The sequence below is a fragment of the Macrotis lagotis genome, chromosome 1 (assembly GCF_037893015.1).
Source record: "Macrotis lagotis isolate mMagLag1 chromosome 1, bilby.v1.9.chrom.fasta, whole genome shotgun sequence".
Classification (NCBI taxonomy): domain Eukaryota; kingdom Metazoa; phylum Chordata; class Mammalia; order Peramelemorphia; family Peramelidae; genus Macrotis; species Macrotis lagotis.
In genome coordinates this window covers 515,235,277-515,250,893 of record NC_133658.1, presented here as the reverse complement: position 1 = coordinate 515,250,893, position 15,617 = coordinate 515,235,277, and the positions used below count along the sequence as shown (strand labels likewise).

General features: G+C 40.5%; 1 protein-coding gene across 2 annotated transcripts; it reads left to right on the top strand.

Moving 5' to 3' along the window:
- The first annotated feature begins 1,028 nt into the window (after positions 1 to 1,028).
- On the top strand, positions 1,029 to 15,415 carry DDX3X (DEAD-box helicase 3 X-linked). 2 transcript variants are annotated; one of them, XM_074214164.1, is made up of 17 exons: positions 1,029 to 1,197; positions 4,116 to 4,173; positions 5,113 to 5,160; positions 7,222 to 7,354; positions 8,285 to 8,443; positions 8,525 to 8,624; positions 8,986 to 9,121; positions 9,466 to 9,551; positions 10,136 to 10,234; positions 10,334 to 10,494; positions 10,933 to 11,077; positions 11,165 to 11,309; positions 11,573 to 11,754; positions 11,832 to 11,949; positions 12,278 to 12,431; positions 12,535 to 12,677; positions 12,817 to 15,415. In XM_074214164.1, exons 1-17 carry the CDS (start codon positions 1,153 to 1,155, stop codon positions 12,894 to 12,896), a joined length of 1,992 nt encoding a protein of 663 aa, XP_074070265.1. In that variant the 5' UTR covers positions 1,029 to 1,152; the 3' UTR covers positions 12,897 to 15,415. The 2 variants fall into 2 exon arrangements, with proteins under 2 accessions (XP_074070265.1, XP_074070264.1); XM_074214163.1 differs by having other exon boundaries at positions 1,036 to 1,197; positions 12,532 to 12,677.
- Positions 15,416 to 15,617: the final 202 nt, after the last annotated feature.

Below are 15,617 nucleotides of genomic sequence, written 5' to 3'. Positions count from 1 at the left end.
AGGGGTGGGAGGGTGGGAGGGAGGGAAGGAGCGGCCGAGCCCAGCCCCCCCCCCGGGCGGGGAGGGGGAGGGGCGGGCGGGCCGAGGTGCGTCACAGCCGGCGCCGCGGCCGCGTGGGCGGCCTCATTGTTCGCTGGGCCGCGTGGGGGAGGGGGCGCGTGCCCGGCGCCGCGGGCGGGGGTCTCGGCTCGCGGCCCGCGCGCCCGCTGCCTTGGCAACAGAAGCCGGGGGGGGAGGAGAGCCCGTCCGTGAGCCGCCGGCCGCCGACCCGCCCCGGGTCACAGTTCCGGCCGCCAGAGCGCCCTCGACACCCTCTCTCCTCTTCTGCCCCCTCCCTCGTCCTGCCCCGCTCCCCCACCGCCCCCTTTGGAACTCCATCCGCGCCACCATCCCCCGATTCACAAAATGGCCACCGCGCCCGGCATCTGCGGTCACATGACCCTCCGCACTTTCCGCTCGCCGCCTTTTTCTGGATAGCTCGGACTTCGGGGAAGCAACACGCAGGCGGGTGGGGGCGGGGTGGGGGCGGGGGAGGGGCAGATCAGAACGGAAAAACTCTCACGAGATCCTCCAAGAGCAGAGACCAGGAGCGGAACGGGGAAGGAGAAGCGGGGGGAGGGGGAGAGCCGGAGAATCCTCGCGAGATCTTGAGCGCCCCGAGTCTGGTGGACAGCGGGAAAGAGGAGTTCTCGCGAGGCCTTGAGGGTTCGCGGACGAGGGGGGTGGGGGGAGGGGGAGGGGCAAGGCCGCGCGCGGGGGGGGGGCGGGGTAGCGAAAGAGAAGCTCTCGCGAAATCTGGAGGCCTTTGCTCCGCCGGAGCGGTGGAAGAGCAGCCCGTGACGGACCGTTCCCGCGAGCTTGGGGCCGGCGGAGCGGCGCGGCGCGGCGGCCGGGCGAGGAGAGGCGGCAGAGGCGGCGGCGGCGGCGGCGGCGGCGGCAGGGGGAGGTGCGGCCGGGCAGGCGGCGGAGGCGACGGGGGCCGGGCACGTCCTACGTGCTGACGTACGAGCCGTCGGAGTGGGTATATTAGGGCCGCGGCCGCGCCGGGCGTTCCAGAGCCGCAGTTCCCCGGTGAGAGGTGCTTTGCGGTGAGACATCCCCACGCACAGTTGACCGCAGCGGTAACGCCAGAGTCCCCGGTACTCTTCAGGGATGAGTCATGTGGCGGTGGAGAATGCGCTCGGGCTGGATCAGCAGGTAAGGGGGCGAGGGGGGCCGCGCGGGGCCGCCTCCTCCCCGCCGGCCCGGCCTGTGGCGCAGCGCTCAACCCCGGCGGCCCGCCGCCGCCCCGGCTCGCGGATCGGCCGCGGGGGGCGGGGGGGCGCCGGGCTAGAGGGACGGCGGGCGGGCGGTGGTGGGGGGAGCGTGCGGGGAGAGGCCGGGGGGGGGCGGCGGGCTTTGTGTGGGGCCCCGCTCGCCCGAGGTATTGTCCGCGGGCCGCGCACAATGGCGGCTTTTGTGCGAGCGTGCGCGGGCGAGTCGGGAGGGCGGCGGGGGCGCGCGGCGGGCGCGCGCTCCGCGGAGGGGGTTGGGGCGCGCGCGGCGCGGGGGCCCTTTGTCTGGCGCCGCCGCGGCTCCCCGGGGCCGGCTTCCGGCCGGGCTTGCGCCTCGGCCCCGGCGGGCCCCCGGAGCGTTGGGCCGGGGCGGCCCCGAGCCCCGACGCCAGGCGGCGGGGGCGCGCGGGCTGCCGGCCTCGGCCCCGGGTAATGGCGGCGGCCTCCTTTGTGTGCTGCTGCGTGGCGGGGCGGGGGGCGGGGGCCGGGCCCGGGCCGGCGCTTTAAAGGGCCCGGGGCACGTTTGCTCGGCCCTCCGGAGCGCGGACCCTCGGCGCCGCCGGCCCGGCTGGCGCAGCGGCGTTTCCGGAGTGGAAAGTTTTGTGACGCAGCTGGGCCGCCCGGGGCCTGTGGGGGAGGGGGCCCGTCCGCGCGCCGCCGCGCCGGCTGGTGGAGACATGGAGGTGCGGGGGGGGGGGGGGGCCCGGGCCCCGGAGGGCAGATTTCGGAAATGCGGCTTTGGACGGAAAGGAATTGTGTGATGAGCCGGGCAGGGCGCCGCCGCCGCAGCCGCCTCCGAGGGCGTCAGAGCCCGCGAGAGCCGCGGGGATGGAGGAGGGGAGCGGCGGCGGCGCTGGGCTTTTCCGAGAGGGCATTGTCTCATTTTGTCAAAGAATGCGGGTTCTCGATTGGTTCTGCAGAGGCTCGTGAGACGAGGTTTCGGCCTTGTGTCTAGCTGCTAGGGGACCGCATTGTGTTTATTTTAATTCAAGTTGTGAAAGTAAACGTTGTATGATCTCGTTCGCTGTGTTTTGCCAGTAAAACGTACTTGTCCAAAATTAGCCCTTATGCAACAGCCTAGTAAAACTGGTTAGCCACAATGACCCGAAATTTAAGCATCGGGGATTTGCCTTTTGGAGACTGAGGGATCTGCTTTATAATGAGGTCATTTCTTTACTATCCTCGAGTACAAAAGTGTGTGTGTGTGGTGACTTTATTCTTTCATAAATTAAACAGTGCATTGGCTTGAAGGCGCCGACTAGAATTTCAGAAACAAATTAGAGCCATGCTTGAATTCAGAAATGAGATGACCTTGACCACTGTAAAGCTTCCTGTAAATATTAAAATTTAAGCAGCGAATGTTGATGCTAATTAGGTTTTCCAATGCGGCTCATAGAAATTTAAAAAGTAGGAATTGAAGGGAGTGTTTTTAAAATTTGTCTTAATTATAGAATGTAAAATAAAAAAAATCTTTCCTGGTTCAAGATTTCTTTTTGTGTCTACCAAGCATGTTGAATGTTGCTGAGGTATAGGATTCTTCACGTAATTTTTTGAAAGATATCTGAACAGACTTTATCTTAATACGAATATGGATTACGGCTTGAGAGTTCTCAGGCATACATTGGTCTTAATCTGCAAAAGAGAAATGGTATCTGTTGCCTATTTTACAAGTTTTTCATTGGTGGGATAATGGGACACGTTAATTACATGTTTTGTACCGTCTTTATGACTGGGGCTTTGACTTAAACATGAAGAGTTCCATTAGTGCTGCTCAAAGGTTGCTTTTTAAGGCTAAAAGTTTTTAACTTGTTAGTCATTTGACTTCAGTTAATTAGCACTGAAGTTCATTTTTTTTTTACGGTAAAAGGTACTTTTTAAACCTTAGGATTTTGATTTGCACTAAAGTTTTATTCTCAATGGCTATAAATGAAAATGAATGTGGAATGTCAAATAGACAATGTTGACTTTTAACGAAATGATAGAAATTAAAGGAAAAGAGGTGTCAGAGCTAAAGAACTTGAAATCACAAGTTAAAAAGGAAAGCCTTTTAAAAGGCTCCAAATAGAGCAAGTCTCACGCAAGGAGAAAAATTTTATATAAAACGCCAGAGATCCAGAACTGGAAGGGACTTGATGAGGCCCTGAGAAGATGGACATGGTCCAGCACTTTAGATGACCAAAGAAGTGGTAGGATTTTTGAACCACTCAAATTCTGGCTTAATCCTAAAAGGAATCAGATGGCTTTATTACTAATCATTTACTTTTTTCTACCTTTTAAAATAAGGTACATAGCTAAATTTTATCTATTCATTGGAAAAATATAAAAGCTGCATTCTTTTGTAAAAAAGCCAAATTTTGGGTGCAGGGCATAATACAACCCCATATTGGGGCCAGCGATCTCTTAAGATCACTAAAGAATTTTTTCTTTTACAAAATAATGTGAAATATTAGCATCTTTTTTATACTTAAGATTTGTATCTATATGAAGTTTCCATAAATAGGTGACCTTATAATAGGTCTTCCTAATAATTAACAAATTCTGTGTCCAGTATTTCCTTACTAAGGCTTATAAAAACACCCAAGAGGATAATTTGATTTGTCTTCTACAAGGCCTAAATTTGGGTGGGTAGGAATTATGATGCTGGCATTTTTAGATTAGGAAACAAATGGAGCAAATTAAGTAATTCATTCAAGGTCAATAGGTTAAGTGACAAGAACCAACACTAGAAATGTTATTGGCTGACCCATATCTTTTGCTTAGTAAAAGTCACATTTGGTTTTTCTTTTCGGAGTTGACTATACTGACAATATAAATAGTTTTCTGTTTCTTTCTCTTTTCTAGTTTGCTGGCCTAGACCTGAATTCTTCAGATAATCAGAGTGGAGGAGGTACAGCGAGCAGTAAGTATAATTTTTAGGTTATTTTCTTGGGGTTGAACTTGGTTTTTAAAAGACTTTTTTAATGTCTTGACTTGCATCAAAAGTGCCAGGAAACTCTTTAAGACTTAACATTTATTAATATTCAAAGTAGGATTTAAACTTAATTTGAGAGGATTTTTAACTGTGGAAAAGATAAAAATCAAATATAACAATCCCATGGGACATGGATTTACCTTCTAAGTTTTATAGGATGAGGGAAAGATTTGCTTATATGAATATGTAAGGTTGGAGTGGAATGTTAATGAATTTTTTACAGTTAAGTCTCAGCCATTAAAAATTGCCTTGATAAAGTCACTGTAGTCAAAAGACTTAACATTTTATTCTCTTAGCCCAGCCTCTAGGAGTTTAGCAATTTCATTTTTCTAATTGCTTAAATATTTGAGTGAATGAGATGGGAGGGAAAGGAATGAGGAATCCAATAAGGCAACTTTTAATTCTGCCTTGGAAAGTAATTAAAATTAGAAATCTGTGATAGAAATAACATTCCAATAGACCATAAACTCCATGAAGATAAGAGGAAAGGGGGGAAGATGTTTCTCTGTGAATGGCACTTTGCTCTTAATTTAATGAATTCTACAGAGAAGAAGGAAAGTGATAGTGAATCACTTCTCCTGGTTTGCTATATTTTCAAGTTAATCAAGTGATCAGTTCCTCATTTTTTTGTTATGAATGTGATATCCAGTTGATAAGGATTTAACATTATTATATCTTTGCATTTAATCTATAATGAATTGCTAAATCTCATTCCTGTTGGCAATATTTGCTCCTTTTTCCAAGTTAGTGGATTTAAATAGGTACATCCTTTTACAAGCCCCTTGCCTCCACTTTGGTTGCTCTATTTTGTAAACGAACTTTTATTTTAAAGATTTTGTAAAGATAAAAATTATTTATCTTTCTCAGAAGGACGTTATATTCCTCCTCATTTAAGGAACAGAGAAGCTTCTAAGGGTAAGCCTTTTTTTCTGATATATATGATGTCTAACAAAGTACAATTTGTCCCTTTAAGTGTTTTAGAAAACTTAATTTAAATTTGTGTGTGTTGAATGAATAAGAACCCTAAAGTGAGTGCTAGGTGCTATAGTATTAAAATTAATATTTCAGTTATACTCCATTTAATACAGTTAAGCACACTATTGCTTGCTAAAGCTATATACATTATGATTGAAAGAAGCTGCTTGTTTGCATTTGAACTGTTATCCTTGTGGGCTAGACCTTCAAATTTATAGGACCATTTTACAGAGTTGGCTTAAATGGGGTTACGATCTTAGAGCTGTCAGAAAGCAAGCATTTTTACAGCACAATGGACTCAAAAGCTCATGGAACTCTGGATGGGTGACTAGTAGTAACTTAAGTACCATTATCCAAATTCTCTCTTGAACGTTTTTAGTTTAGCATTTGTATTATTCAAAGGTTTCTGACTACTACAAGGTCAGTTGAAAGGGAAAGTGGGTTTTGGTTTTTTTATTAAAAGTATGTGATGGGCCAGCTAGGTGACACAGTGGATATAGCCCTGGAGTCAGGAGTACCCGAGTTCAAATCCAGCCTTATACACTTAATAATTACCTAGCTGTCTGGCCTTCAAGGCACTTAAACCCATTGCCTTGCAAAAAACTAAAAAATACATGAGCGTGTGTGAGTGTGTGTAAGAGAGACTCAATTTTTAAGACAATAATACCAATAAGAAGGTATGTAGGTGGTAAGTTGGTTAGTTTCTTGACCTAGAGTTAGGAAGCCTTGTGCTGGATTAAAATTTTGTTCTTACAGAACTTGTTTTTAGGATTGCAACAGTTTTCAAAAGTGGTATATCAGAGACAAATTAGCAATTATTTAAATAGCACTAGGTATTTGACATCATTTAGCCTTCATACTATATTAATACTGACCTCTGAAAACTACTTTTAAAATAGTAATACTAATAAACTTTTTGAAGTACCATAGATTCTTTACTACCTGGTTTTCACTTACTGTTAGTCACATAAATGGGCAAGAGAGTTGTTTCTTGATCATAAATTTTGTGTGGCTTTCCTGTCAGGTTATACAATTATAGATTATGCAAAAAGTAACAATGTTAGTGCTTTGTAAACTATTGTAGGTTAAATGCATCATGCAGTGATAAATGGGGAAATTATAGCTTTCAGAACTATAAATTTGGTCATTTTGTTTATTAGTCTTTTATATAAATAATTATAAGTATTTAGGCTAAAAATTTAATTGTAATTGACCAACATGGAAGATTCTTAATTGTTTTTTAGTGGGGGGGCAGGGAATCTCGAGGCTTGATATTCTTGATGTAAACATGGATAGTGTACATAATTCTTGGTGTATTGAAATGAAGAATGAAGGGTAGAATCACTAGATTCTTATTTCTCTGGTGTTTATCGCCTTTTTTTCTTCCTGACCTCTGTAAATATTGAATTATTATAGTTGTCAGCATACTGTCTTAGACACCTAATATGGGAAAGAGTAGCACTAATTGAAATGGTCTTGTACATAGCCTTTTTCTATAACAGATAATATTTTTAGTTACATTATGATTTCAGTTCTTGAGAAGTTGAAGCCACCCTGTTTCTTAGAACTGTAGAGTTTGTTGTGCATTCCTGCCCTTTTAAAGAATTACAAAATGGGTGGCTAGGTGGTGCAGTAGATCGAGCATCACCCCTGGAGTCAGGAGTACCTGAGTTCAAATCCAGCCTCAGACACGTAATAATTACCTAGCTGTGTGGTCTTGAGTGAGCCACTTAACCCCATTGCTTTGCAAAAACCTAAAAAATAAAAAAAAGTTACAAAGTAAGACAATTAAAATATCTCATCTAACATTATCAGGTTCCAAGTTTTAGAATCTGAGCTCTTATAGAGATTAGTCACTTGCCCCCGGTCATGTACTTATTCAGGGCTGAAAACCTCTTCTGATAATTTATAGGCAGATTAAGGCTTTAGGTTTCTGAGTTGGTGTTAGAACCTACAAGTTAAAAAAAGAAAGTCAATCTTTTTTTTTTTTTTTTTTGGTAGGGTTCTACGATAAAGATAGTTCAGGGTGGAATTCTGGTAAAGATAAGGATGCATATAGCAGTTTTGGCTCTCGTAGCGATGCAAGAGGAAAGTCCAGTTTCTTCAGTGATCGTGGAAGCGGTTCAAGAGGAAGGTGTGTGATTTATTCATTTCTGATTATTCTCATGATAAATAGCTGTTTTCCTAGTAAATGTTTTTGGTATTAGAAAAATCCACATACTTTGTTTTTCATTGACTCAAATGGCTTATTAAAAATTGAAAACACTTTTTTGTATATGGAGCATAATATTATATATAAAACATCTTTGTTTTTTTAAAAGCCAGGAGAACTTAAGGATTGTTTTCCCAAAATGAGACCTGCACCAATGTTAATCTTTGATATTTGAACATTAAAAATGTAGGCAAATATAGTGAATTAGCCTAAGGCTTGTTTGAGGTTTTTGTGGATTCTTTTTTTCATAAATTTTAAACACCTTGTATTTTTGATTACACGAGTGTGGTGAACTGCTTTTATAGCTGTGGTTAATCCTGTATCCTGATTTTTCGCAAACATGGTATACCAGGCCTAAAACTAAACACATCTTAATTCAGGTAAGGACTATTTTCTACCTTTTGTCCCAAGTCTCATACTGGGGAAATTTCTTTCCTATAAAAATTATAATGAACTGGGGGAAACAGTGCTTTGAGGTGATAGTTTTCCTCAAATAACTTTTCATGAACAACTTGGGTAAAATGTAGCTATGTCCTAATAATAAATTGAAGCTTTTAAAATGTTTTGACTCTTAAATGAGCCTTTGGCCTGTTTTTGATAAGTCTAGAGACATAATGGCATGCTTGGGAAAAAAAGATGACCAACATTTGGTCTATTTGGAGAAATATTTGGTAGGTGAGAAGCCAGAATGTTATATTAATAGAGTCAATTCTGTTTTTAAACTGTAGATTGGTTTGTGGCTTTTGAAGCACTCCCTTGGTTTTGTGTATCAGATAAGCAGCATGGGGTATCTTCTCAAAAATTTTTTCCCTCTAAATGGATGGTATGTGTAAGTTGTTTTCTGCTGTTTAGATTTGATGATCGTGGAAGAAGTGACTACGATGGCATTGGCAGTCGTGGTGACAGAAGTGGCTTTGGCAAATTTGAACGGAGTGGGAATAGTCGATGGTCTGATAAATCAGATGAAGATGACTGGTCAAAACCACTCCCACCAAGTGATCGCTTGGAGCAGTAAGTGATTTCCAAAATATTGATCCAGTGTATATCTTTGGTTGTATGTCATAATAACCATTGTTGAATTTTGGGTTTCAGGGAACTCTTCTCTGGAGGAAACACTGGAATTAACTTTGAGAAATATGATGACATTCCTGTTGAGGCAACAGGCAACAACTGTCCCCCACACATTGAAAGTGTAAGCCTTGATAATTTAAAAAGAAGTTAGCCATAAGGTGTCTTAGAGTTATTTTTCTTGTTCTCAGTGTAAAATGAGAGAACGAAGGTAGAAACCTTTCTCTACTTACAAATATATTGAACACACACACACCACCTGCATAGAAAAAAATCCAAACGAGTGACTGGCAACAACTGCAGTGCTAGCTTATTATATGAAGTTTAGGTTAGCTATAAAGTTGTTTAAATTTCCTTTTGATATAGTTGTCATTTTGAAATACCTAACTGATATTGTTTTTTTGGGGGGGTATTTAACTGTTCTTGAATACTGTTGATTCTAGTTAACATTTTAATATTCTTTATTTCTTCATATTTCTTGACAGTTTAGCGATGTTGAGATGGGAGAAATTATCATGGGGAATATTGAACTTACTCGTTATACTCGTCCTACTCCAGTGCAGAAACATGCTATTCCTATTATCAAAGAAAAGAGAGACTTGATGGCTTGCGCCCAAACAGGTACAATTCAAACAGTGTAAATTTTATGAAAAGTGGGGTGGAGAGAGGTTTAAAGAAAGATTAAAGAGTCATGTGTAGATGTGATTATATTTATTTAACATTTGCAACAAAGGGAAATAAAAGATACTTTTCTCACAATGTTCACCAGGACACAATATAACAGTTGTGTGATCTGTTTCCTATTTTTTTGATATGAAACATTTGTGATTTTGGGGGGGGGAATCTAGTGATGGAAGTAGACCAATCTGTAATACTAGCATTCAAATTTAATTTCCCAAGAGATGTTAAATAGCCGTTAAAACTAGATGTTTTTTTAAAAATAATTTTGTTTTCTTCAATAATAGGATCTGGAAAAACTGCTGCATTTCTTCTGCCAATTTTGAGTCAGATTTACACAGATGGCCCAGGCGAAGCATTGAGGGCTATGAAGGTTTGTTTTCTATTTAACACATATTAAAATTACACATTTGCCCCTTTAAATCAAAACCGAGGTACAGGATCATGTTCATCTATTTCAGCTCTTGTTTGCATAATTTTGCATATTGTGTATAAGACAACTTTCACACATAGTGCATCAGATTTAAAAAGTGAATCACATTTTGGTTTTTAAAGATTTCCCATAAGACCACTTATTTTAAACTTTTTGTAAGATGAATCCCTTCTCAAAATAGCTTTTGCATGAAATGAAATACATGGGATTTTAAGTTAAACCAAAATTTTGTTGTTACAAGGCAATGGTGTTAAGTGACTTGCCCAAGATCACACAGGTAATTTGAACTCAGATCCTCCTGACTCCAGGGCTGGTGCTGTCTTTTGTGCCACTTGTTGCCCCAAACCAGTACTTTTGAAATAGTTAAAAAAAATCTCTTTATCTTTAGACTGAAAATATTCCTGTTTGGGTTTATTTAAATCTGTGTGGTTCTTTTAACTTTGCTTTACCCCATTGGTGGCATTCAAATTTTAAGAAATACTGACACTTAATGCAGTCTTTTCATAAAATGTTTCATTTTGTAGGAAAATGGAAGGTATGGGCGTCGCAAACAGTACCCAATCTCCCTGGTTTTAGCACCAACAAGAGAACTGGCAGTACAGATCTATGAGGAAGCCAGAAAGGTAATCCAAGATCTTAAGTTATTGGTAAATTAGCCTTACCACAAAAATTAATTCTCATGACTACTTTGAAATACGCAACAAACTTTTTTTTTTTATTAGTTTTCATATCGATCCAGAGTTCGTCCATGCGTAGTCTATGGTGGTGCCGATATTGGTCAGCAGATTCGAGACTTAGAACGTGGATGCCATTTGCTTGTGGCAACTCCAGGTCGTCTAGTAGATATGATGGAAAGAGGAAAGATTGGCTTAGATTTTTGCAAGTATGTTAATTGTCTTAGCTTGTTTTGCTTCTGTTGGATTGTCTTCTTTACATGATCAATAATCCTCTATTGTCTTCTTTACATGAACAATAATCCTCTAAAATTTTCTTTAAAAAAGAACCACCTATATAAGTATCAAAGCTAAACTTTTATATCTTACTATTGAAATATTAGCATATATACAAAGCTGAAATTCAGTAGTAGGACTTTCTACAGATTTTTGCTTATTTTTAATTATGGCATGTATGTCCATTATCTTTTAAGAAGCCATTTGTGTGTGTGTGTGTGATGTAGTATGCACTTTAATTTTATAAAATCTTAAGCTATATTACAAAGGTTGAATTTTTAATAATGATTTTTGCCTAGTCAAATTTGAAATTCAAGGAGAATTGAGTTAATTCAATGTTTGAACTGTAATGGAAATTTTTCTTCTATCAGGTATCTAGTGTTGGATGAGGCTGATCGTATGCTTGATATGGGGTTTGAACCTCAGATCCGTCGTATAGTTGAGCAAGATACTATGCCACAAAAGGGAATTCGCCACACTATGATGTTTAGTGCTACTTTCCCCAAGGAAATACAGGTACAGTTTAAGTTTTTAAAATGTCCTATACTTAAATGATGGTACTTGCTTAAGTGAATGAATACTAAATTTGTTTTCTTCCTATAGATGCTTGCTCGTGACTTCTTGGATGAATATATCTTTCTGGCTGTAGGCAGAGTTGGCTCTACTTCTGAGAACATCACACAGAAAGTAGTGTGGGTGGAAGAATCAGACAAACGGTCATTTCTGCTTGACCTTCTAAATGCCACAGGTAAAGAAAATTACGACGAATTTCAGCACAGCTCTGGTGGCTCAGGTAATGAGAATCTGTGTTAGTTGGAGGAAAAGCTTTTAGTCTTTACCTCCTTGTTCATAACATGCTATTGAAACATTCTGTTTGAATTACTTCAATTTGCATGCCTTTTAAGTGCACCTAAAATTCAACTGGTATAAAACTTTCACCACTTGGTGGTGCTCAATGTTTATAAATTGTTCTAGTGTTGAAGCAATCTTTTCTATCCTTTCCAAATTCAGGCAAAGATTCGCTGACCTTAGTGTTTGTGGAGACCAAAAAGGGGGCGGATTCCTTAGAAGATTTCTTGTATCACGAAGGATACGCTTGCACCAGTATCCACGGAGATAGATCTCAGAGAGATCGAGAAGAAGCACTTCACCAGTTCCGCTCAGGAAAAAGCCCAATTTTAGTAGCTACAGCAGTAAGTATTTTTAATTTTATTGTCTCAGTATATACATTTTAAAGAATCTACCAGACCTAAACAAAGTTGTTTTTCAGGTAGCAGCAAGAGGACTGGATATTTCAAATGTGAAACATGTCATAAACTTTGATTTGCCGAGTGATATCGAAGAGTATGTACATCGAATTGGTCGTACAGGTCGTGTTGGGAACCTTGGTAAGGTTTTTAACTGGTGAGAAACTTAAACTGTATGTTGCATTGTGATCTCTTGCAAAATACTTAATGGGATTTTAAAACTTAAAAGCTGTAATTTCCACAGGGTGGTAAAATTTCCTATCTATGTGATCTAATTAAATAACTTATGTGGTTTAAATATGGTGGAGGTGGGGGGGAGGACATTTGATTGGACTGGGCTAACAATTTTTAACCCAGTTGCTAGTATAGCAACTGGATAGAATCTTAATAGAATATTAAGATATTAATAGAATATTAAGAGGCTCTGTAGAAAACAAAGCATGAGGGTAATTCCTTTGAACTGTTTTAGGTCTTGCCACTTCATTCTTCAATGAGAGGAACATCAACATCACCAAGGATTTGCTGGATCTTCTTGTTGAAGCTAAACAAGAAGTGCCATCATGGCTAGAAAGTATGGCTTATGAACATCACTATAAGGGTAGTAGTCGTGGACGTTCTAAGAGGTACTAGAGTTAATAATTTCTTTGTTCCCAATCTAGTCTAGTAAATCTTATTTTTTGTGGAATGATGTATAATGTGTTTGTTTTTTTCCCTCTCTCACAGTAGTAGATTCAGTGGAGGTTTTGGTGCCAGAGACTATCGACAAAGTAGTGGTGCCAGCAGTTCTAGCTTTAGTAGTAGTCGAGCAAGCAGCAGCCGCAGTGGTGGTGGAGGTGGTGGTCATGGAAGCAGCAGAGGATTTGGTGGAGGTAAGTTCATTACAATTTAGTGGTTCTTTTCCCCCCTTAGTAGTAATTGGAAAAATGTGGGACTAATTTTAACTTTAGTCTAAAATGAATTTAAGGAAGAATATGGTATCTAATATGTGTGCTTTTTTGTTTGTTTAAGGTGGCTATGGAGGCTTCTACAACAGTGATGGATATGGAGGAAATTATAACTCCCAGGGGGTTGACTGGTGGGGTAATTGAATCTGCTCACAGCAGGTCACCCTACCAAACAAGCTAATATGGAAACCACATGTAACTTAGCCAGACTATACCTTGTGTAGCTTCAAGAACTCGCAGTACATTACCAGCTGTGATTCTCCACTGAAATTTTTTTTTTAAGGGAGCTCAAGGTCACAAGAAGAAATGAAAGGAACAATCAGCAGCCCTATTCTCAGAAGGTGGTTTGAAGACTTCATTGCTGTAGTTTGGATTAACTCCCCTCCCACCCACCCCTACCCCAAACTGCATTTATAATTTTGTGACTGAGGATCATTTGTTTGTTAATGTACTGTGCCTTTAACTTTAGACAACTTTTATTTTGATGTCCTGTTGGCTCAGTAATGCTCAAGATATCAATTGTTTTGACAAAATAAATTTACTGAACTTGGGCTAAAATCAAACCTTGGCACACAGGTGTGATACAACTTAAAAACAGGAATCATCGATTCATCCATAAATATTACAAGGAAAAACTTATGCGGTAGCCTGCATTAGGGCTTTTGATACTTGCAGATTTGGAAAAACAAAACCAAAAACCAAAAACAAACATCTTGAAGCATATCAATGGAATTAGTTTCTAATGTGGCAAACTGTACTAAGTTAAAGTTCTGATTTGCTCACTCTATCCTGGATAGGTACTTAGAACCTGATAGTCTTTAATAAGCCATTCCAGTCATGATGAGGTGATGTATGAATACATGCATACATTCAAAGCACTGTTTTCGAAGTTAATGCAAGTAAATACAGCAATTCCTCTTTCAATGTTTAGGCAGATCATTAATGTGAGCTAGCCAAATGTGGGCAGAATATTACAGGGAAAGTTTAAAGGTCTGATAACTTGAAATAGTTTTTAGGAGAATTCATCTATTTAGACTTTTTAAATGCCTGCCATAAATGAAAATTGAAATGGTAGAATGGCTGACCACAGCAGTGACCGGTCCTCTTTAAGGGCCTGGCTGATTTTGGTCTAATAACGCATGCTAGTGTTGATGTTTTTTGGTCAAGAGGGTATGAACAGGAAGAATTATGCAGCAGGCTTTATTTTAATGCAGATTCACATTACTCTGTTCAAGCTGCGTTGATGTTAAACTGGCTTACTGTAGACTTTGTAAAAATGGCTCCAGAAGAGTAACAAACTGAAATCTTTGAGATCACAGAGGTTGGAAATATGTACATAACTGCACAAGGTGTCAATTCTGCTATCAGTGCAGTTTTAGTCAGTTTTAGTTGCATAGGTTTCCATTGTATTTATAGTCTGTTTATGCTAAATCTGGCCAAAGATGAGTATTGTCCACCACTAAAAATGCCTCTGCCACTTGGAATTTCTGTGCTAACTTTGTGGCCAGAGTGCCGTGATCAAAACTCTCAATCTTTTTTCAGTGGCATAGGAAGACGGCAAAAATCTCCTAAAGTGCAATAGATTTTCAAGTGTATTGTGCCTTGTTCTAAAACTTTTATTAAGTAGGTGCACTTGACAGTATTGAGGTCATTTGTTATGGTGCTATTTCAATTAGTCTAGGTTTAGGCCCTTGTACATTTTGCCCATAACTTTTTACAAAATACTTCTTTTATTGCACATTCAGAGAATTTTATATATATGTCTTGTGTGCGTGTCCTTAAACTTCCAATCTTATTTTGTCTCTTGGAGATTGTTGAACGCAGCTTGTCTAAGAAGGGGAAGGGACTAGATTCTAAAATTTATTTGGGACCATGGGAATGATAGTTGGGAAGAAAACTATTTGCACACGACAGATTTCTAGATACTTTTTGCTGCTAGTTTTGTGTAATATTTATTGAACATTTTGACAAATATTTATTTTTGTAAGCCTAAAAGTGATTCTTTGAAAGTTTAAAGAAACTTGACCAAAAGACAGTACAAAAACACTGGCACTTGAATGTTGAATGTCACCGTATGCGTGAAATTATATATTTCGGGGTAGTGTGAGCTTTTAATGTTAAGTCATATTAAACTCTTAAGTCAAATTAAGCAGACCCGGCATTGGCAGTGTAGCCATAACTTTCTGATGTTAGTAAAACAAAATTGGCAACTTGAAATTAAAACATGCCAAGGTTTTGATACACTTGTCTTAAGATATTAATGAAACACTTCTAAACACTGATGTGAAGTGTCCAGATTCTCAGATGTTTGTTTGCGTGAGTTTTGTTTAGTTGTGTGTTTTTTTTTTGTTTTTTTTTTTTTCTCCGTGAATGTCTGGCACATTGCAATCCTCAAACATGTGGTTATCTTTGTTGTATTGGCATAATCAGTGACTTGTACATTCAGCGGTAACATTTTAGCAAGTTTTATCAGCCAGCAATATTTTCAGTTCACAAATAAGGATTCAAAAATCATATGCAAGAATGGATTTAAACTTGCTGAATGTAAAGATTGAACTTCAAGTCACTGTAGGTTTAGTAATTGCTTATTGTATTAGTTTAGATGCTAGCACTGCATGTGCTGTGCATATTCTGATTTTATTAAAATAAAAAGTTGAACTGCAGAGTCTACTTTTCTTTGTTGCTCTCACTTGCAGCCCAATATTAGGTGAAATAAATATAGATTGCTTTGTAAAAAATTCCTGTTACTTTCAACCTCATGAGTTTGAAATGGGAGACTTAAGTTTTTATCCTAACATCCAGTACAGATAAGTTTTTTCATAGAAATACACTAACAACTTTTTAGTGGCTCAAGTCAAGTAACCA